Source organism: Ctenocephalides felis, unplaced genomic scaffold (genome assembly GCF_003426905.1).
Source record: "Ctenocephalides felis isolate EL2017-DRISC unplaced genomic scaffold, ASM342690v1 CF-g0.4_SCAFFOLD_00845, whole genome shotgun sequence".
NCBI classification, from domain to species: Eukaryota; Metazoa; Arthropoda; class Insecta; order Siphonaptera; family Pulicidae; genus Ctenocephalides; species Ctenocephalides felis.
The window spans coordinates 84049269-84071930 of NW_020536999.1; the positions used below are offsets into that span (position 1 = coordinate 84049269).

Genomic DNA, 22662 nt, shown 5'->3' on the forward strand with positions numbered 1-22662 from the left:
GCATAATAATAAATAAATAAATAAATCTCTAATACCTCTTTCAATCACTGTCATTACACCTGAATATAAATACATCCTTTTACAATTATCGTTAGGTTCTCTTAGTACCTGTTACATCAAAATAAAGTTCTCTACAACATTATTTTCCAAATACTTATTTAATACTAAACTAATCAAGTAAATCAAGTACTTTATGATGTACTATTGTCGGAATTGTGTTCAAACAGCTATTTGAAGATAGTTCATCCCAAGGTATTTTCATTACTTGTAACAGCATTAAGACTAAATCTGGATTGGAAGTCATTTATTTTATTTTTTTCATACTTTGCATGGTGCACACAAACTTGTGAAGGAAGGCTGTATACCTTGCAAAATGTTTTATATGATTCAGGAAAATCTGCTTTCATATAATCGAACTGCTGGATATGACATGCTAGTGACTTGTGATATCTGTACAATCTATAATACCTCTTTCAAACACTGTCATTACACCTGAATATAAATCCTCCTACAATTGTTGATAAGTTCTCTTACCATACTACTTGTTGCATCAAAATACAGAACTCTATCTGCATCATTTTCCAATTACTTATTTAGTACATCAAATGCTTTATGATGTATAATTGTCAGAATAGTTCTTAAATAGCTCATCCCAAGGTTTTTTCATTATTTGCAGCTGCAAAAAGACTAAATTCGGAATGGAAATCAGTTTTTTTCATGATTCAGAAAATTCTGCTTTCATATCACCAAACTGCTGAATACTACATGCTAGTGGTTTTCTATGTTTAAGTTTTTTTAAAATCATCTTATCTAATCATTTTAGTTTCCTAAGAATTGTATTAGTTACTGAACCATGATTAAATGTACCTTCAGGTAAATCCTGAGCTGAAACTCATGAAATGCTCCTTCATAATAATTATTCTTCTTAACAGTACGATTGTTTATATGGAATAAATCCTAAAACTGAAGATCTGAAGAAAATTGCATATTGTCCCTCAAGAATATGTTTGTAATACTCATTGATGAGTTTTTGCTTTTATTATATTTCAAAGCACAATTAGTGACATCAGACAAATTGCCAGTCATCGTGCTTGAAAAAATATCCATTTTTGTGAACATATGAGATGTTCTAAAATAAAACATTAAAATTCAATAAAAGATCATCATAATAAAATATTTTTAAAATATTGATTATGCATCTTAAAAATATAAATAATATGCCTCACCTTAATATTGTTGGTGTTGTCTGATAACTATATGCACATCAATATTTTTCTAATTAAATCTATCACTGACATAAAGTGTTGATAATAGCCCTCAGATGCAAATAATCATGCATTTTGTCTCTCGATATAAAACCTCTGTCATCCACAATATTTTTGTGAGTATAAACTAGATGAATAATTTTATTCTTCAATGTGGAATACACAGTTCAGAGTCTCCAGTCGGACTATCAACCACAACCAATTTATATAAATTGTTTCATAATCTCTCATACCAGATACCCCTGTCTGACTGAGAAACTTGTTTACCTGGCCCTCTGTTATACAGATTTGTGATTATCCGAGCTACCAATTGCAACAAATTTATATGTATGTACATACCTAAAAGGCAAATTTAACTAATTTAGACTTGTTACCTATTTATTTCTTAGTACTTACTGAATGCATATCTTGAACAAATTATTCATACATATGTACCTAAATAATTTATTTCAAGATTAATGGTTAATGTACATGAATGTGTGCACATACATAAGTGTTAATTACTTAATAAACATTGTTTACTATCTATGAATTTGTTATTTTTAATAAACAACAAAAATCTACATACCTTTGATTATCCGGATTTTCAATCATTAGAATTCCTATCGAGTTTCCACTGCACGTGTCATTTGTTCGCATTTATTAATATTTATTATGTTTGTATATGTAATATTTTCTTAATATTAGCATTTATTTCCAGTCTCCACACATAGTGAATCTGTAATAATAAGTGAGAAACTTTATTATAATACAAACCAATTTGTAAATTCCAATAATTCAATCTTGTATGGAAAGGCATCTTCATCAGAATTCTGACATAAACGAGCACAAATGTCTAAATTATTATAGTAACTTACAGAATCTTGGGGCTGTCTACACAAAAGTCTAAGTTACTATTAACTGCTATTAATTAATTAATTATTACATTGTCTACGATTACTTTAATAGCTTGCTGAAACTCGTGCACTCACGTGTACTCACAAAAACAAAATAAAACTTTAACCTCAATACACTTCGGCATTTGGACCATAGATGAATAAACAAAAATGGATTAGATAGGGATTAGATGATCTTCTAGGAGTGTCAGTGTCGCCAACTCAAACATCCGCTCTGTGTGTGACTACAGCGCCGTATTACGGTACTAAATATGAACTACTAAACGCTATGGTGTTTTTATATGTTTGTTAAAGAAAAAAGATATTAAAGAAATGTTATAAATAATAAAAAACAAGATAATGATAGCTGAATGGTTATTGAAATTATTAAATTTACTTCAACGTACTTAAAACATAGTTGAGTATAATGATCAAATAAATAAAGGAATGCCTTAAACATTTATAAGATTGATTTGCTTAAAACTTATGTCAAAATATTGGAATACTTCCTAAAAACTAATAAATAATAATGATAAAAATATTTTTTTAATGGAATAAATAAACTAGTGGTGTATGGCGTCGTGCCTTAACATTTATTATTCCTCGAACATTTTGTTAGGGGCCGTTCAAGTATTACGTAAGCACTTTAAGGGGGCGGGGGGGTTATTGATTTGCTTATTTTGGGTGACATGGGGGCAGGGGGGTCTAGATGATGATTACGTCATAGTTTTTTTTTTTTTAATAATTTTTACAACTGTCCTGAAACGGACAACATGTAAAATATTTGACATAAAAAAAACTGAGTTACCATTTTTGGCACTTTTTGCCCCATATCTCCGGAACGGCTAGACCTGCCTTCGCCAAAACCTAATCAGCACGTCTCCTTATCAATACGAATCGAATGTTCTTTGAATTATTCAAATCGCTTCATCCGTGTTCTCGAAATCGTCGACGAAAATTTGTATATATTAATTGCAAAATGTTTACGTAAGCATGGGGGGAGGGGGTAAGAGCTTTGCTTACTTTTGATGACAAGGGGGGTGGGGGGGGTGAATAATTGTAAAAATCTGCTTACGTAATACTTGAACGATCCCTTACAGTACGGGGAGTCCCAGCAATTTGCCTTAAGGCACGATGCCTTACACCATTAGTTGTATTTTAAGTTTGAAAATTCAGTTTTTATTTAAAGCAATCGCACTGCGTAACTGTTTTAGCAGATGAAATAATATAGCATGCAAGCGCAAAACTTTATATGCACCTTTACGTTTTAAACCCTTCTGAACATTTAAATTTATAATAATATTTGTTTGCTAATAATTTTATCGGACAAATAGAATCTTACAGGCAATATTATTAGAGTATACGATTTTATAAATATTTTAAATATATAAGCAATAGCCATAGATAAAAGAAGAGTACAGCTACAACTACAAGTAAGAGGACAAAGTTACAGCTGAATAAATTCTCTGAAACATTTTCTCATCATTTTCTTACACAAAAATTATGTAAAATTTCTGCATATATTTTTAAAATAATTTTGTAATTGCTTAATGCTGAAAACGTGTCGGAAATTTTGTGGTACAAAGACATTTTTCAGTGTTTTTATTAATAACTTTTAAATTACTTTCTATAACTAAATACTATTCTTAAGAAAATTGTAATGAATAAATTCTCTAAAACATTTTCTTAGACAAAAATCTTGTACAATTTTTTTACTTCTAAACTTCTGTTTAATATTAAATACGGTCTTAGAGAAAGTTAAAGCTACTTCTGACCAATTTGTATTTGAAATTTAAACCAATGTTTACTAATCCACATTAATAATACTTAATTTATAAAAATTAAAATATGAATAAAAAAAGAGTGCGCGTGATCACACGCGATTGAAGTAAAACTTTTAATATTGTATGAGTAGGCAATTAAGATAAAAATAAAAAAAACATCATATTTGAATTTTAAAAATCATTTATTAATAATCACATAACATCAATAACACAGTTTAAAACAACATCGATAGATTAATTGCTATCATATTTCATATATGATATAATAGGTTTGTGATAACTAAAATGAGAGACATAAATTTTGCTTTGTAAACTATGTACATTTCTGGAGAAAACTGCATCAATAGTCGTGCCATATCTTGTGGTTGATTCAAATGGAGAATTATTCATTGTTAAATTAAATTTATTATTTAAAAAATCAATTAATGGTTGAGATTCTTCTGAACAAAAATTGACATTGAAATCTCCAGCAAGAATTAATGGTATCTCGTTGTGATTAGTGTTTAAAAGTTTTGCACCCTCATAAGAAAAATCAAGTAACTGCTGATGAAGAAATTTAATAATATTTGATATGTTTTTATTGGGAGAAATGTAAAGGACGACTATAATTAATGTTTGATTCTGTGTGTGTAATATCACCTACTTGTGTAATTTCATTAGGAATATCCAGTAATATCGTTGGCGCAAGAAACTGCATAGGAGTCGCATTATGAAGAGTATCTGAACATGAATGATAGACAGCTACACCACCTGCTCTTGAGTCCGATCGTTTGTATTGAGTAACGCAGTAATAGTTCTGAATATCAATTCGTTCTTCATTATTAATCCAAGTTTCCGAAAATAACAAAAACGTACAACGTTGTAGCACTTTATCTTGCAGATCAGGCAAATGAGCTCGTAAACTTTGGCAGTTAAAGGAAAACAATGAAATGTCGTTCAAACTTATTATCTCACTCAATTTTTCTTCTTGTGTTATTAATCTACAAGTTGAAAGTCTTTGGAATTCAGTTTTTAAGTTCATTAATCCTTCTGGCCGTTTTCTTCCATGATAAAATTTTTTGAAATTATGAACAATCCATTAATGCTGGTAACTCGTGATAATGCAACATATAGAAGCTGCTGATTATGTGTTTTATTGTATTCATATACAATTTTATCAAAAGTACCACCTTGTGATTTGTGTATTGTGAGTGCACAAGCAGACACTAAAGGAAAATGATTTCTTTTGAAAAATATGATTTTATTTCTATTCATTGGAATAGATGAAGATCTCCTGAGAATCGGCACAGCTGTCCTACTGATATTAAGAGTTTGAATATAATGTGCAGCTTTATTCTTATTTTGTTACCTATCTTACCAGGAAATTCAAACCATAAACGTAGAAGTTCATCATTATCGCCACGTTCTACGTACACTAATTTTCCTACACAACCATTAGCTAAGCCATCACTTACATCAATATTAGTTGTTATTATGTAAAATTTATTCAGAACTAAAATTATTTCATACGGCAAACCCCCGGTATCAATAACCGATATTTGTGAAACTGCTGACGAATGTATGATTGTTGATCTGTCGCATGGCAACCTACATAAATATCCGTGGCAGTAGATATTATTTTGTCTTCAACGAGATTCAATATAAATTTATTATATTCCATGGCACATTTATTCTCTAAGAAAAGTCTTATTCCATGAGGACATAATACAGCAACCTCTTCTTTTGTAAAAAAAACGTGATTCAATTAATGCAAGTTCATATAGGGTTTAGCGCTCGACTTACGCATGACATGACGGGAGTGGATACTCGCGACATCAGCGCTTACGGCGTCGCAGTGTTCAACTTCACGTTGGCGTTTTCGTTGCATTTGTACGGATTTACACCCGTGTAGCCTAAAGAAATTTTTACACCCATATCGCGCCTAAAGAAGTTTTACTTCAAAAAACTATGAAATAATAATGATATTATGTAATGTGTACTGTATATTTCATACTATTTATACATTCCATTAGATGGAAAAAAAAAATTACAATATTTAAATTTAAGTGAACAAATATGCTTATGTTTCATTGATCTTTATCACGCTTCTGACTGTGAAGTGCCATGAGTCTCTTCAAATCCTTCGATTGAGTAAATTCCTTACTACATACTTCACATTTATCAGGATGCTCTCATTTATGAATCAGCATGTGCCTTTTCAAATTACTTGTTTGTGTAAATTTCTTTTTGCATATACTGCATTCATGAGGGCGTACTTCACTGTGAATAAGCATGTGACTTTTCAGATGACCTGATTGTGTAAATTTGTTTTTGCATATATTGCATACATGGGGTCGTACTCCACTGTGTGTCAGTACGTGACTCTTCAGATTAGTTAATTCTGTGAATGTCTTTTTGCATACATTGCATTCATAGGGACGCTCACCACTGTGAATGCGCATGTGACATTTCAGATTATATGAATGCCTGAAGGTCTTATTGCAAATATTGCATTCATGTGGACGTACTCCACTGTGTATCAGCATGTGACTTTTCAAATGACTTAATTGTGTAAATTTCTTTTTGCATATATTGCATTCATGAGGGCGTACTTCACTGTGAATAAGCATGTGACTTTTCAGATGACTTGATTGTGTAAATTTCTTTTTGCAAACGTTGCATTCATGTGGACGTACTTCACTATGTATCAGCATGTGTTTTTTCAGACAACCTCTTTCTGCAAATGTCTTATTGCATATATTGCATTCATGAAGACGCTCACCAGTGTGAATGAGCATGTGTCTTTTCAGATAATTTATTGTAGTGAATGTCTTTTTGCATGTACTGCATTCATGGACGCGCTCACCACTGTGAATGAGCTTGTGCCTTTTCAGATTAGCTAATAGACTGAAAGTCTTATGACAGAATTCGCATTTGAAAGGATTTTCTTTGCTATTATTAGGCATATGTTCGATCGTATGCTCTTTTAAATGATCTGATTCTGCAAATGATCTGTTGCAAACATCACATTCATAAGTTGATGTCTCGACTAACTCCTGTTTGACTTCTTCTTCAATTTTCACCTCGGAATTCATAAATCTTTCTAAACACGTATCATCAACTTCAGAACACGATTCAGATTTAACAATAACGTCGGGATCAACAAAATCATCCTCTATTTCGAGTTTAATGTCTTCTGGCGAATATTCTGGTGGTTCAAGTTTAATTGTCTGATCATTCATAGACATAATTGTTTCCTCCGACATTTTTAAATACTTTCACAAAAAAAATTAGAAAATAGTTGTGCGCTAAATAATAGTCTAGTTTTATGAATATTCTTTTTTCAATATGATAAATGATTTCAACTGAATTTACATTTATTATTTGACATTTGAAGCATAGAGAGTATATTTCTAGAAAGATGAGACATTTATCGTGGCGCGTCTTTTCAAATTCTTTATGGTTCTATTCATAGATAAAAGAAAAGTATGAGTCCTAGCTACTTTCCAACATTTCCAATGTTTATTTATCTATGTTTCCAACAACGTTTTTTTCAATTTACAAGTCTCGAAAATTTAATATAGTTTTTTTCCTCATGGTCATTGTTTTCGGCTGGAATTTTATTTGATGGGTAATGGACTCAAATCATGTCTTTATAATAATGTCCGTCTTTAGTATGACGAAAAGAAATTTAAAAAATCAGTAAATTATATATAATTTACTGATTTTTTAAATTTCTTTTCGTATTATAATATTATAATATTATTTACTTATTCTATTTATAAAATATTTTTATCATTATTATAATTTTGGTTTTGAAAACTATTCCGATGTTTTGACATAAGTTAAGCAACACAACTATAATAATTTTAACTGTATATCTTTATTTATTTTACTGTACTTACCTGTGTTTTAAGTGCATTGAAGTAAATTTTAAAATGTCAATGACTATTCAACTTTAACTTTTTTGTCATTTTTTTAAATTTAATTTTATTCTATAAATATAACTAGCTGACCCGGCGAACTTTGTTCCGCCATAATGGCAATAAATAAGCTTTTTTTTTTAATGGAAAAAATAAAAATAGAAATAAAATAGCAACATTAATCATTCATAATGATTTATTCATTTTAGTGCCTCTTCATTGAAGTACCTTCTTATACACAACATTTTTTGTTTTGTTATCAGGCGCAAAAACAAACAACGCAGATGGTTTTCCGACCCGTGAACATGCCACATATAGTTGACCATGGGAAAAACATGAATGTTCCAAATTCAAACCACAAACTTTTAAGGATTGCCCTTGTGATTTGTTGATGGTCATGGCAAATGCGAGACGTATTGGAAATTGAATTCTTTTGAATTCAAACGGCAGATCGGTTGGGATCATCGGTATTCTCGGAATGAGAACTTCCTCACCTTTAAATTTTCCTATCATTATGGTAGCGTAAATTACATTGTTCATCAATTTTGTAACCACCAAACGCGTACCGTTGCACAGTTTTGGTTGGTTTATGTTCCTAAGCATTATTACTACGGAGCCAACCTTTAGGAGTAAATTGTGCGGTGGTAAGCCAGGCACGTCCAAAGAATTTAAAAATTCAATTGGATAGTTGGTGGCTTCATCTTCATTTGTGACGCAATCAATAGATTTGAATGAAAGCATTGTTCCAATTATTTTATTTTGAATTATGTGGTTTAGGTCATCTACATCTTTATTCTTTGCTGCTAAAATTGCCCGCTCACTCAACCATTCATTATTTTTGCTATTAGAAACAATTTCTGGAAATACATTGTTGATAAGTTCGACGAATAATTTGACGAATCATCAAACGATATGCGTAATAATTCATTGAGCTAACATTCTTTGTAGTTTCTTCGCCTGAAATTTAAAATTTGAAAATTATTCATTTTTTTGGCAAATTTTAAAGGCAAACAATACAGACATTGATTATTTTTTAAAAAAGCTTTATTTTAAAGCGGAGTCTTTCACAAATAAATGAAATAAATTATGATACTGATTCTCACCATTCAATGGATTTTTCATTTTAATATTAAAATAATATCCATCTTCTCCTTGCCAAAACATCAGCGGGTATTGCAATGAGTCATATGATCGATGTGTTTCAGATATTGTTGCAGTTGCCCAGTGTCGCGACGTGAAAGCACAATATCGCGTTTTTCCAATTGTTCACCAACAATCAGGATGGCAACTTCGTCTACTATTGGAGCATTAAATGTCCTTTCGTGTGTTCCAGATGGTCGTTTATCTGCTCTGATGACAACTTTATAGTCATCGCTTGGCATGAGCTCTAAAGCACTCTTAAACAACCAGACCAACGCATGATGTTCATGAAGCAGACACTGTAAGTCTTGAAGAATTGCTCGCTTCATTCCTGCATTGATCTCTAGTCGTCGATCAAGTTGTTCTTCCCTGTTGCCCATGAAATATATTTGTAAAAATTTATTCTGTGTATCTTCAAAAGGTAGTAATGATCCAATTCGATGATGAATTTGTCCTTGTATCTACAAAATAAAAACCCGACAGTATTAACTGTGTTATAAAATCTTTTTTCGGTAGGAGAAAAAGTTAAGAATTTGCTAATAGATGAAGTAAGTTATTCTTTAACTACATTCTATATAGGTACAAAAATAAGTACCTTAAATGTCGGATTAAATCCTCGTTCTTCGATAATATCTGCTCCAAATGACGTCATTTGGAAACAACCATTGTATTTTTGAGTATTAGCAAGAAAGTGGCGTGATTCTTGTGTTTCGCCACAAAGCAATGAATACAATGGTTCAGGTGGCGGAGTCAACGATGGCAATTTGACTTTACCATTAAGGCAGCATAATCCAGGCGTTTCTTGGGAAAACTTCAATGCACCACAATACTTGCAATCTACGTCCATTTTGCCAATGCAGACGCTAGGATGCAAGCTATAATCATAGCTGCAATCGTATTGAAATGCTTCTCGATTCAAATTTCTTCTTCTGCATCGCAAGTTAACTATTTGTTGATCTATGTTGTTACCTCGAGCACGAAGTCGAGCCATTCTTTCGCGTTGCTGTTCACGTGCAATTCTTTCTTGTTCTTCAGTTCTTGCATTTACAGTATTTTGCAGTCTTCTTGCATTACTGCTTTGTCGGGAAAGATTCGATCGTCTTGGTCGCGGCATTATTAATGAAACTTCACTTCACCTTATTTATATATATATATATATATATATATATATATATAAAACCAAGAACTAATATTCATTCACTAACTAATATTCAACATGAGGTAATAGAGGTTAGAAACACCGAATGACATTTGACAATCGAATGCAAATGTCATGGATGAAATCATTGATAGTATCATAGATTGAATAAACTACATGGATAGTTTATAAATAATTAATTTTAAATTAGAATGAAATAAAGGGATAAAAAGTATCCTATGTCCTTCTCCTGACTCTAAACTACCTCCCTGCCAATTTTCATCTAAATCGGTTCAGCCGTTCGTGAGTTATAAGTGGTAGCACATAAGGCGATCCTCTTTTATATATATAGATTACATTTAGCAGAGAATGCTGACAAGTTGTTTACAATTTATTGTTTACAAATTTGTAGATACCCCCAGTGGCGTATCTACTAGAGCTAGGGTCCGGCACTCGAAGTCTATCCAATTAAAAAAAACATAAATTCAGTTTGGAAAAATTACTTTCACTCGATTCAAAGTACAAAATATGTAAAAATAATACAAAACTTAAAAACAATTCACTTTTGCTCGATATGAACACCTTTTCCTTTGACAATCCAAAAACGAATCGCACCTGGCCGAATATGTGACTTGCAGGTATTTAGGCCCACTGGCGGACAACGACTTTTAAGCGCCTTGAGACTGATGTACCTTTTAGTTCGGACCATAGATAAAAGAAGAAATTGTCTTTTTAATCGGGCCCTGGTAGAGTTGTTTTGAAGTTTTCTGGCGATCAAGTTTGGGTGATCAGCTAGGCGAATCACAAGAAAAGGATTTTAAGGTTGGATAGTTTCCGGCAAATGCAAACCTTTTTTTAAACGTTTTCTCACAGGACGTATTCCACAATGCACTCCTTTTACATGTTGTCTTAATGCATCTATTATTGGAAATGCTTTATTGCAAATTCCACAACTATAAGGACGTTCCCCAGTGTGAATCATTTTATGTCGACTTAATGATGTTTTCGCTGTGAATGTTTTATTGCATATTTCACAACTATAAGGACGCACTCCGGTGTGATAAATCTCATGTAGTCTTAATGATCTTTTTGTTGTGAATGTTTCATTGCATATATTGCACTTATGGGGTCTTTCTCCAGTGTGAATTGCTTTATGTTGTTTTAAATTCTGCTTTATTTTGAATGCTTTATGACATATTTCACAACTGTAAGGAAGTTCTACAGTGTGAATCATTTCATGCTCTTTTATATGACACTTTATTTTGAATGTTTTATTGCATATTTTGCAACTAAAAGGTCCTTCAGTATGCTTTGATGACTGATGTGTTCCAGTATGAATCTTTTTTATGTGTGTTTAATGATGTCCTTCTTGAAAATGTTTTTTTGCATATTTCACATTCATGTCTTTCCTTAGTGTGAACAACTTCATGTTGTTTTAAATATCGTTTTGTTGCAAATGTTTTATGACACATTTCACAACTGTAAGGACGTTCTCCAGAGTGGACTTTTTTATGTTCGCTTAAATTTCCACTAAATGTGAATGTTTTATTGCATACTTTACATTTGTAAGGTCCTTTTTTAGTAAAAATAATAGCTTTATGTTCATTTAATGATGCTTTTGTTTGATGATTATCGCTAAAATTACTTAAATTACTGATTTCTTCAATAAATATGTAAGATTTTTCATCTAAACTTGTATTAGTTGCAGCATCATGCCCATTGATTTTTTCTTGCTTCATTTCCTCATCAATCGGAACCTCAGATTTTAGAAATTGCTGTAGGCATATTTCATCATTCTCCATACTCATATGTGAAGTGCATTCATAATCATCAAATTCTTGTTTCACTTGAAAATCTTGCTCATCGATCCTTTCTTGCTTTATATCCTCATCAACAGTAACCTCTGATTTTAGAAATTGCTGTAGACAAATTTCATCATTCTCCATACAAATACTTGTGGTGTTTTCATAATCATCTAAATCTTGTTTAACTCGAGAATATTCGATCGGTTCAATTTTAATTGTTGTGTTTGAATTTGTTTCTTCAGACATTTTTGACGTTTGAAGGTTATTGTAAAGATGTCTGCTTAAAAGTCGAAAAGCCTTTTAATTTATGCGTTATGAACATATAATAAATATATTTTGATATTTATTGATTCGTTTGTATTTTAATATGTTATAATACTAACACTGACCTTTTTATTATTATTTTATATTTTCGTTTGCCTCATTTACGAAGAGTATCAAGTCGCAGTCTTTTTGACAGTAGCTCATTGTACGGTTGTGCATGTATTGGTGTGTAAAAACACTGTGAAGTTGGCTGTGTAAAATTCAAGTCTGCCGACCATAATTGTGCTTCGCGCATGGGAATATCAAATTTGTCATGTCGTTCTTAATGGCCTTCTCGATCGGTACGAATTTTATTTTTTTCTCTTAGTAGTGTTGTAGATAGAAGTTAGGCCAGTTTTATTATAAGATTTTTATGTGAATGGAGTTTATCAATCGTATTATTTGTTTTTTTTATCTTATGTTTTTTCGATATAGGTAGCATAGGCTAAATGTCAAAGATAGGTTAAATTTCTTTTAAATAGGTTAGGTTGTGTATTATATATTTCACCTTTAATAAAGATTTTATTACAATTATGCATTTCATTGTTTTTGTTTAAATCCCATATGAAATATCAATAATATATCAGTAAAGTCAATAATGTACTGACAAATTTACAAGTCATACAAATTTATGTTATGTTGAATTTTAATAAAATATTCAATCAAACTTGAGAAAAAAATTAAACTGTTTATAAATATTCATTCATACGAATTATATATATGCATGATATATTTTATGCAAGTCAAAATCAAATACTATATGACCATTTGTCAATATAATGTTAGGTTAAAAATTGCTTAGACAGCCGCATTACTGTTCGTGATTTTTGTTGATCTTTGTTGTTGGTACACCTACATTCTTGACATTTTCATGAAATCTTCTTTCTCTTTCGTTTGACCGTACAATGAGCAAGGTCACAAACTTCAAAAAGGCTGCGGTAATCCGCGTGTTCATTTACGCACCTTCACAATTTGACATTTCTTCTTCGTTTTCTATGACGTTTCTACTGATTGGGCAACACCAACACATTTCAACTGCGAATTAAACGGCGCAAAAATTTGAAATTATATATTACATAGTCAAATGGAAAAATATTAGATGTTAGTCTAATATTAGTTTAAAATTATTAACTTCCCGTAAGTTATAGTAATCGCAAAAAAAATCGAAAATGAAAATGTTTATATATCTTTACGTTTCAGAGGTTTTTGAATATTTTGGCATACCTTAGAAAAATGGATGTATGTGTGTGTGTGTGTGCGTGTATCTGTGTGCGGATACAAATTTTTGTCGACGATTTCGGGAACACGAATGAAGCGATTTGAATAATTCAAAAAACATTCGATTCGTATTGATAAGGAGACGTGCTGATTAGTTTTTGGCGAAGGCCGGTCTAGCCGTTCCGAAGATATGGGGCAAAAAGTGCCAAAAACGGTAACTCAGGTTTTAGGAGAACGAAGCGTCCGATTTGAATAATTCAAAAAACATTTTACTTGTATTAACAAGATAAAGAACTGATCAAATTTTCATAAAGGCAGGTCTAGCGGTTTCGGAGATCTAGTAAAAAAAGTAACAAAAAAATCTGGCGGTCAAAAATGATCATTAGGCATATGCACATCAAATTATCAGATATTTTATAGACATTTTAACAATAAGTATAAATTTTGTTTACATTCCTATGGGTTCCGTACCAATGCTTGACCGTTAGACGGCGGCGCGGCGCTTACGCGCTTTGATATTTTGTCTCTATGCAGTTAAAGCAGTACGATTGCTTTGAAAAAAAGTTCAGAATTTTCAAAATATTCCAAAATACACTTTTCTTCAAAAAGCCTTTTTTTCAAAAAAAAGTAAATTTTTGTCAAAAATTTATAGTTTCTCAAAAATCTAATTTTTCAGAGTAAATTTTTTTTCTAAAATGTTAATCTATAAAAAAAAAATAATTTTTGGTACGGAAAGTTCCAGCAATTTGCCTTAAGGCACGATGCCATGCCCCACTAGTTTAAAATTTTATTTTTATTGAATCATTTAGTGTTGAATTTCCCAAACTCTTGAGAATGCTTTGATAAACTAAGATATGGTATACCTATAGAACACATTGTTTTAAACATAAAGGGTGCATTCGACTTGGACGCTTACGCGCTGTGAGCGCTCACGCTTATAAGCACGAATTTTTAGCGTTGGACTAGGCCGATAAGCGCTCAGAATCGATAACTAAATTCCGTTCGTTTTGGATACTGTGAGCGTCAATAAGCATCAAAATGACGGCAACTGGCGGTAACGGTAATTGTGTAAATTTTATTACTTTCTGGATCATTCAGCGGGATTATAAAGAATTTAACAATTAATAAATAAATTAAATTTGGTTAGCTTATGCTTAATTAATAGTAATATTAAAATTAAAATTTAAAATTATTTAAAATTAATTGAATTTAAAATTAATTAATTAATGTTAATTAATACTAAAAAATAAATGTGATATACAACTTGGCATTTTTGCGAGATTATAAAGAATTTAATAATTAATAAATAAATGAAATTTGGTTAGCTTATGCTTAATTAATAGTAATATTAAATTTAAAATTATTTAAAATTAATTGAATTTAAAATTAATTAATTTAATATTAATATTAATACTAAAAAATAAATGTGATATACAACTTGGCATTTTGCGAGATTATAAAGAATTTAATAATTAATAAATAAATGAAATTTGGTTAGCTTATGCTTAATTAATAGTAATATTAAATTTAAAATTATTTAAAATTAATTGAATTTAAAATTAATTAATTTAATATTAATATTAATACTAAAAAATAAATGTGATATACAACTCGGCATTTTTGCGGGATTATAAAGAATTTAACAATTAATAAATGAATGAAATTTGGTTAGTTTATGCTTAATTAATAGTAATATTAAAATTAAAATTTAAAATTATTTAAAATTAATTAAATTTAAAATTAATCAATATTAATATTAATATTAAAAAATAATTGTGGTATACAGCTTGCCATTTTTGCGGGATTATAAAGAATTTGACAATTAATAAATAAATGAAATGACAGATAGTAAAAACAACTGACGCTCACGCTCACGCTGCCCTACCTCTGTGGCGTGAGCACGTATGAGCGCAAAATATGTGCTACGAGCATCCCACGATGGTGCTACGACATAGACCTTACACAATTGTATTGTATAAGGTCTATGTGCTACGAGCGTACTTATGTGACACTCACAGCGCCAAGTCGAACGATGAAAGCGCGCTCACGGCGTGCTCACAGCGCGTAAGCGTCCAAGTCGAAACGCACCCAAAGTGCTCAATCATAGAACGGACTGTGACGTCACATGTCTGAGCGAACATAGCCGACGACAATCGCGGACTCTCTCGATTGATTAATTGTCATATGTCATATGTTTTATTTGAATTATATAAAGGCAATTGTGATAACTAATGATTTTGTAAGAATGGTATTAATAATATTTATCATAATAGTTAATTTAATTCAAATATTTGTGATAGTTTTATTTTAACTAGTTGAAAGTGGCTTTAGCCTTATGGCAACTAAAATTGAGATTCAGATATTTATATAAAAATTTCAACTAATTATTTCGAAACTACAGTTATCGCTTTAAATTAAATCTAAACATTGCGATTTCGAACAGAATTTTTTCAAACACATTTGAAGTATTTCTAATTATGTTAATTATATTGCACGGACACGTGCTTTGTATGTCCTAAAATTCCAGCTCATTATTCCACATTTTAATGAATTGACGATGTTTGACTCATCGCATCACAAAAGCAACTTTTGACACAAATTTTTAATATAATATTTTTTCAAACTTGATGAAATTTTAAAGTTAAACTAACTTGCAGTGGGTGCGTAAAATTTAGTATGCTGTTCAGAATCGTGATATCTATCAACATAAAAAGTTTCATCAAAAAAATTTTTTAACAGTTATTTACAAAGAACCGGCTCGGCCGATCTCTGTCCAAAACTAAGTAGGACAATTCAGGATTGTGAGCTAAAACGTGGACGAGAAGTATTACAATTTTATGCAAATTACAAAAAAACTGCTTATCGAGATACATGCATTTTAGAGAAAATGTTGATTAAAGGTCTAATTTTGACAATCGCCAAAAAACGCGATTTTTTCTTTTAAACTCTGACGAATCTTTGCCAAAAACTAATCAGGTCGATTCCCAACTAATATATCTTACCAACGGTTTTTGAATTTTCAAAATCGATTGCGAGCTAAAACGTGGACGAAAAAATTTTCACTTTTCTGCGATATACAAAGAAACGGCTCAGCCGATCGTAGCACAAAACGCTAGTCCTTGTCGAGATACATCAAATGAATTTTAGCTGGAAGTACTAAAACATAGTCAGATGGTTTTTTGTTTGATTATTGGTTGTTATGTTTTTCGTTTAGTTTTCACAATATATAATTGCTCAAAGTTAAATTGGACCCGCCTTACCTTATATATGTGTTTTTTTTTTAAATAATCTGGGTCTTTGATGTGAGTCAAAATTTGACCTTTCCTCGACGTTTTCTTGTCTGAACCGATGTTAAAATTTAAAAACTATAAAATGTAACTGGATAAGCGCTTGCGTTAATTAGTTTTTTGAGACAATTGGTCGATCCGTTTTTTTACTATTGGCAGAAAAGTGCAAAAAATATCGTTCATGTTTTTGTCAAAAATTCTTAACCGTTTTTGCTTAAACTATTCGATTGATATCATTTGGAAATAAATGATTTCTGGCGAAGATCGGTCAAGTCGTTTCTTTTTCATAATAGATTGTCATTTTTTTGCGATTTTAGTGAAACTTTGCATGACGATAGAGTTTCTGCTCTAAATGAACGTACTAAACTATATTGAGGCCTGCGATAAGTATAGTTTAGGCGCTTAAGCGCTTTTAATAAATTCTCCGTGTGTATGTATTCGGCTTCGTATTTCGTATGTGTTCGTTTTCTAAATGTGTAATATTCATACCATTTTTCAAAAATAACTACTATATTTGAAAAAATAATAATTTGCAATAGTTCCTCACTTCAAAATGATTTACAGCGATTAGGTATACTTCTCTAAATCAGTCATTATTAACTTCCCGTAGAGTAGTTATAGTAATGGGCCGAAAATCTAAAATGAAATTTGTTGCATTTCTCGACGTTTTGAAGGTTTTTTTTTGAACACTTTGGCATACTTCAGAAAAAATGGCTGTGTGTGTTTTGTATGTCCGCATTTATTCGTCCACGTTTTTGGGCGCACGGATCAACCGATTTGAATGGTTCAAAAAACATTCGATTCTTATTGATAGGGAGATGTGCTGATTAGTTTTTGGCAAAGACAGGTCCAGCAGTTACAGAGATACGGAGAAAAGAGTGCAGAAAATACAAATCGAGTTTTTGAGAGAACGGAGTATCCGATTTGAATGATTTAAAAACATTGAGATTGTAATGATTGTGAGATGAGGGGATTAGTTTTTGGCAAAGGCAGGTTCAGCAATTTCGAGGATACTGAGCTAAATGTGCAAAAAATGGCAGTTTTTAAGAGATCTGAGCTACCGATTTAATGATTCAAAGAACTTTCTGCTTGTCTTAACAAAATAATTGATTTTGAAAAAAAAATTCCATTTTTTTTTTTTTTTTTTTTTTGTATATCGAAAATGAGCTAAATGTGCAAAAAATGGCAGTTTTTAAGAGAACTGAGCTACCGATTTGAATGATTCAAAGAACTTTCTGCTTGTTGTGACAAAATAATTGCTTTTGAAAAAAAATGTTGTTCCAATTTTTGTTTAAATTTTTTTTTGTATATCGAAAATAATTCAGATTTTAATTTTAATACTGACTAAAAAGTTTAAAATTTATATACTTTAAATAAATAGTTTTAACTTTGCAATTCAGTTTATATAATTCTTATAAATATTAGACATTGTTACAATATTTATAACAATCTATTTGAAAACTTTTAAAATTCCTCGAACATTTCGTTACGGTACGGGAAGTTCCAGCAATTTGCCTTAAGGCACGATGCCATACACCACTAGTTTAGATATTGATTAAGTTAGTTAATGATTCAATAAGAATTTGCAGTAATGAATTGTAAGAATAGCATCTGGCCTTCTGATGTATATCAAAAGCCAACAAATAAAAAAAAAAGTCGTCTATTTACAGATGTAAGGATTACTGAAAGTTCATGCAAAAGGGCCACTAACAATCAGTTTAATCTTTTTATTTTTGAATGAATTTTTTTTCCTAAACTGTAATAAAACTATTATTCGCAATACGATTAGAAAATTCTTAAATTTTAGGGTTTTTGACTCCGCCATTCGTCTACAATCAGTTAAGTATTCAAGTTATAAAATGTGTTTGGTAACAAAATATATAAATAAAATCATTATGAAGTAATTTTGTTGTTGAATTAGTATTTTATCTAAGTCTTAAAACAGGCTCAGGGAAGGGTCATGACCCCCGTGACCCCCCCTGGATCCGCCACTATCAGCACGATTCCCAACCAATGTCTTTCGAACAGTTTTTGAATTTTCAAAATTGATTCAAAATTGCGGGCTAAAACGTGGACGAAAACTTTTTCACTTTTCCGCTATTTATAAAGAAACAGCTCGACCGATCGTCGCACAAAACTGATAAACGCTAGTCCTCATAGAGATACATTAAATGGCTTTTAAATTTTTAAATCAGTCCAGCCATTTTGAGAGAAAACGTCGATTTACGGCAAAAAATCGCTGTTCACATACACATGCTTTATCCAAATTTGGTATCATTCGATTCAGAATGGCTTGAAACGTTGAGAAAACATAAAATTAGCGAATCTGATTTTTTTATGAAAACAAACTTCTCCTTTGGGAAGTTAATTAAAGTCACACTTCAGATATGATCGGAAGGTCATTGTAATTAGCATTTAGGAGTTGAACCTTTATTAGAGAAGTAAAGTAATTGCTCATTAATAAATTCTATAATATTCGTTCACACAGTGGACAGCTGATATAACAATCTTGAACTATTTCATTAACACTATCAATAAATAAACTCAATTTATTCTTCATTATTTATAAAAATATGCAACTTTCTAATACTTTTAATAGCCATCATGATCGAAGAACATGTAGACTTTATCCAAACTTCCAAAAGTGTGTGAGATATAATTCTGAAAAAGATATCTTCGGCATGATAGAATAAAGCTGTGCTACTTTAATGTTTTTCAATATCTATGCAGAGAATTATTATTAAACAACGGCTAAAGAAATATTGTTTTCACAATTTCACTCATCATGTATTTGTATTTGAAAACACTTCATGAATTTAAATTAATATACATTTATTGACAGCTTGATTTTTAACTTCCCATAGGGTAAGTTATTGTAATAGGCCGAAAATCGGAATTGAAAAATTTTTACATTTCTCGACGTTTTGAAGGTTTCTGAACGTTTTGGCATACCTCAGAAAAAATGGATGTGTGTGTGTGTGTGTATGCATGTATGGATACAAATTTTCAGTCACGTTCCGGGCAAACGGATCAACCGATTTGAATGGTTCAAAAAGCATTCGATTCCTATCGATAGGGAAAAGAGCTGATTAGTTTTTGGCAAAGGCAGGTCCAGCCGTTTCGAGGATACAGAGCAAAGAGTGCAGAAAATAGAAATCGACTTTTGAGAGAACGGAGTATCCGATTTGAATGATCTAAAAACATTCAATTAGTAATGATTGGGAGAAGTGTTTATTAGTTTTTGGCAAAAGCAGGCCCAGCCATTTCGAAGATACGGAGCTAAATATGTAAAAAATGGCAGTTTTTGAGAGAACTAAGCGTCCGATTTAAATGATTCAAAGAACTTTCTGCTTGTCTTAACAAAATAATTGATTTTGTAAAAAAAAAAAATTATTTTTTTTTTTTTTTAGTTTTTTGTATATCGAAAATAATTCAGATTTTATTTTTAATTCTGACTATAGTTCTAATATACTTTAAACAAATAATTTCAACTTTGCAATTCAGTTTATATAATTCTTATAAATATTAGACAATGTTACAATATTTTTAATAATCTATTTGAAAACATTGAGTATTCCTCGAACATTTCGTTACGGTACGGGAAGTTCCAGTAATTTGCCTTAAGGCACGATGCCACCCACCCAACTAGTTGTTTTTTGGTCTGACGTTAACAAAAACGAAGCGCGTATGGTTTTCCAAATCGTGAACGGGCAACGTATAACTGCCCATGTGAAAAACAATGATTTTATAAATAATCTATTTGAAATTTATCTCGCAAACACTAAGCGATTGGCCTTGCAACTTGTTATTGCGAACACAAGGCGAACTGGAAATTGCAATCGTTTGAAGTCAAACCAAATCGCCAGCAATTTTTGAATTGAATTGGTGAGAAATCAGTGCGAGTACAATTATACTTTGCGGCAAGAATTGTTCGTTGACTTAACCAAGCATAATTCTGATAATTCTCACTAAAGTCATTACTCGAATTTTTAATTACGGTGCGTGAAGTCCAGCAATTTGCATTAAGGCACGATGCCATGCACCACTAATTTTCTTAGCTATAAACCTTGCGGAGAGACCTTTCCAACGAATGCAAAATTATCGAAATCGGTTCGTGCGTTCTGGAGTTATTTCCTCAGGAAGGAAAACTCGACTTATTTTTATATATGTAGAAGACAACGAATAATACAAATTTCTTCAATAAACTTATTACGTTTATTTATTTATTTATTTATTCATAAGCAAGCCGTAATCAATTAATAATAATACATATTATTTCAGGCTCTTGTCAAGAAAATCATTCGTTTCGTACACGGCAAATGTTCATTTGTTTTATTATTTTCACTGTACAATCAAAACAATCATACTAACGCGACACGACGACCAATCACAATCGACCCATATAGAAATGATATCATCGAGAGCGAATGACGAATCATTGGCACTCAACTCGGCCGTAACGCTTTTTCGTTGCATTGTACGGATTTACACCCTAGTCGCGCCTGAAGAAATTTTACTTAAAAAACACACACACACAAAAATAATTTTTTTCTAAGTTATGCCAAAATGTTCAGAAACTTTCAAAACGTTTCTTCTGGCCAAGATATGCAAAAATTTCAATTTAAATTTTTGGGCGATTACAATAACTAACCCCACAGGATGTTAAAAATAAACTTTTGAGAAGAAAAAATTCTATACTAACAATTATGGCTCAATTGCAAGCTTTATTAAGCCTGGAATGAATATAGAACATAACACAATATAAAATATTCACACTAATCATTGATAACACTGTTTATTTATTTGATATTTTATGTATATGAATTAATTCATACATCTAATCATAAATTTTATAAGCAGCCATATGTAATCTTTTAACTAATTTTTAAATACTAATTACTCATTGGTATGAGCAACCATGTGCTTTTTTAAGGTATTTGATTGTTTGAATACCTTATTGCACATTTTGCTTTTGAAGGGGCGGTCTTCAGTATGAATGTCTTATCACAAAACTTGGCAAATGTGGGGTTGTTCACCAGTGTGTAGATGAGCATATGTCTATTCAAGCTACTTGATGCTGTAAATGTCTTTCCATATATTTTACATTTATTAGGACGTGCCCCATTGTGAATTAGCATAGGTTTGTTCAAGTTACTCGATTGTGTTAATTTCTTGTCACAAATTTGGCAAATATGAGGACGTTCACCTGGCCCCTTTGCAGTATGAGTGCGAAGATTTCGTTTTCGATTACTTGATTCATTCAAATGTAAAATTTGTTCCATTGCAAAGGCACAAATGTGTTGATCTAAATGATATTTTTCAGTAAATGCTTTACCGCACTTTGTACATGTGAAATGTTTTTCACATGTATAAGATTTTATATGTATTTCTAATGCACTTGCATCTGAAAAAGACTCTGAACAATATGTATCCTTATGACAATAATTTAAGATATGCTGTTCTGAATGAGGCAACTTTCTAAATGTTCTATGACACTTGTCACATTTATAAGAAGGAGTTTGAATTAATTCCTGTTTGACATCTTCTTCTATTTTTACAATAGAGTTCATAAATCTCTTTAGACATGTTTTGTCATCCTCTGAATACGATTCAGGGTCTTCCTCAACTTCCGGTTTAATGTCTTCGATTGGATATTCTTGTGGTTCAGTTTTAATTATCGGATCACCAGCAGCTTCTGACATTTTGAGATATTTGTGCACTGAGAATGTTCTATAAGCATTAACAAAAAGAGTTGGTTAGTTTAAATGAACTATTGTTAAATATGATAATTCATTTCACTGTAGAATTTATGTTAAAAGTTTAATGTGAATAATAATACAACCGTTTATGCAGAAGGGAAAAACAGACTGACAAATTATATGTTCTTTAACTAAACACATGCATTACAAACATTATTAATAATCACGGTTTTACATAAAACAAAA

General features: G+C 31.1%; 4 protein-coding genes across 4 annotated transcripts; all 4 read right to left on the bottom strand.

The window, feature by feature from the left end:
• Nucleotides 1-8989: 8989 nt before the first annotated feature.
• Nucleotides 8990-10092, bottom strand: LOC113391133. Its single transcript, XM_026627096.1, has 2 exons — nucleotides 9562-10092; nucleotides 8990-9427 (listed from the first exon to the last, which is right to left on the bottom strand). Exons 1-2 carry the CDS (start codon nucleotides 10078-10080, stop codon nucleotides 8990-8992), a joined length of 957 nt encoding a protein of 318 aa, XP_026482881.1. The 5' UTR covers nucleotides 10081-10092.
• Nucleotides 10093-10797: 705 nt separating this feature from the next.
• On the bottom strand, nucleotides 10798-11418 carry LOC113363890 (protein krueppel-like). Its single transcript, XM_026606375.1, has one exon. The coding sequence runs from the start codon at nucleotides 11336-11338 to the stop codon at nucleotides 10922-10924; it is 417 nt and encodes a 138-aa protein (XP_026462160.1). The 5' UTR covers nucleotides 11339-11418; the 3' UTR covers nucleotides 10798-10921.
• Nucleotides 11419-11495: 77 nt separating this feature from the next.
• Nucleotides 11496-12327, bottom strand: LOC113391134 (zinc finger protein 570-like; the record flags this gene model as incomplete). The annotated part of the gene is made up of 2 exons (XM_026627097.1): nucleotides 12299-12327; nucleotides 11496-12186 (listed from the first exon to the last, which is right to left on the bottom strand). A coding segment is annotated over exon 2 (660 nt), but the record flags the coding sequence as incomplete, so codon positions are not given.
• A 9101-nt stretch (nucleotides 12328-21428) lies between these two features.
• Nucleotides 21429-22419, bottom strand: LOC113391135 (gastrula zinc finger protein XlCGF7.1-like). The gene is made up of 2 exons (XM_026627098.1): nucleotides 21671-22419; nucleotides 21429-21450 (listed from the first exon to the last, which is right to left on the bottom strand). The coding sequence occupies exons 1-2, from the start codon at nucleotides 22417-22419 to the stop codon at nucleotides 21429-21431; spliced, it is 771 nt and encodes a 256-aa protein (XP_026482883.1).
• Nucleotides 22420-22662: the final 243 nt, after the last annotated feature.

Excerpts from the sequence above, each read along its gene's own strand:
- LOC113363890 (XM_026606375.1), bottom strand. The coding sequence starts at position 11,338 with ATGATTCACACTGTAGAACTTCCTTACAGTTGTGAAATATGTCATAAA.
- LOC113391133 (XM_026627096.1), bottom strand. The coding sequence starts at position 10,080 with ATGCCGCGACCAAGACGATCGAATCTTTCCCGACAAAGCAGTAATGCA. Across the intron at positions 9,428-9,561 it reads GATTTAATCCGACATTTAAG|ATACAAGGACAAATTCATCA; the intron begins GTACTTATTTTT and ends TTTATTTTGTAG.
- LOC113391135 (XM_026627098.1), bottom strand. The coding sequence starts at position 22,419 with ATGTCAGAAGCTGCTGGTGATCCGATAATTAAAACTGAACCACAAGAA. Across the intron at positions 21,451-21,670 it reads AAAGCAAAATGTGCAATAAG|GCTTAATAAAGCTTGCAATT; the intron begins GTATTCAAACAA and ends TATTCATTCCAG.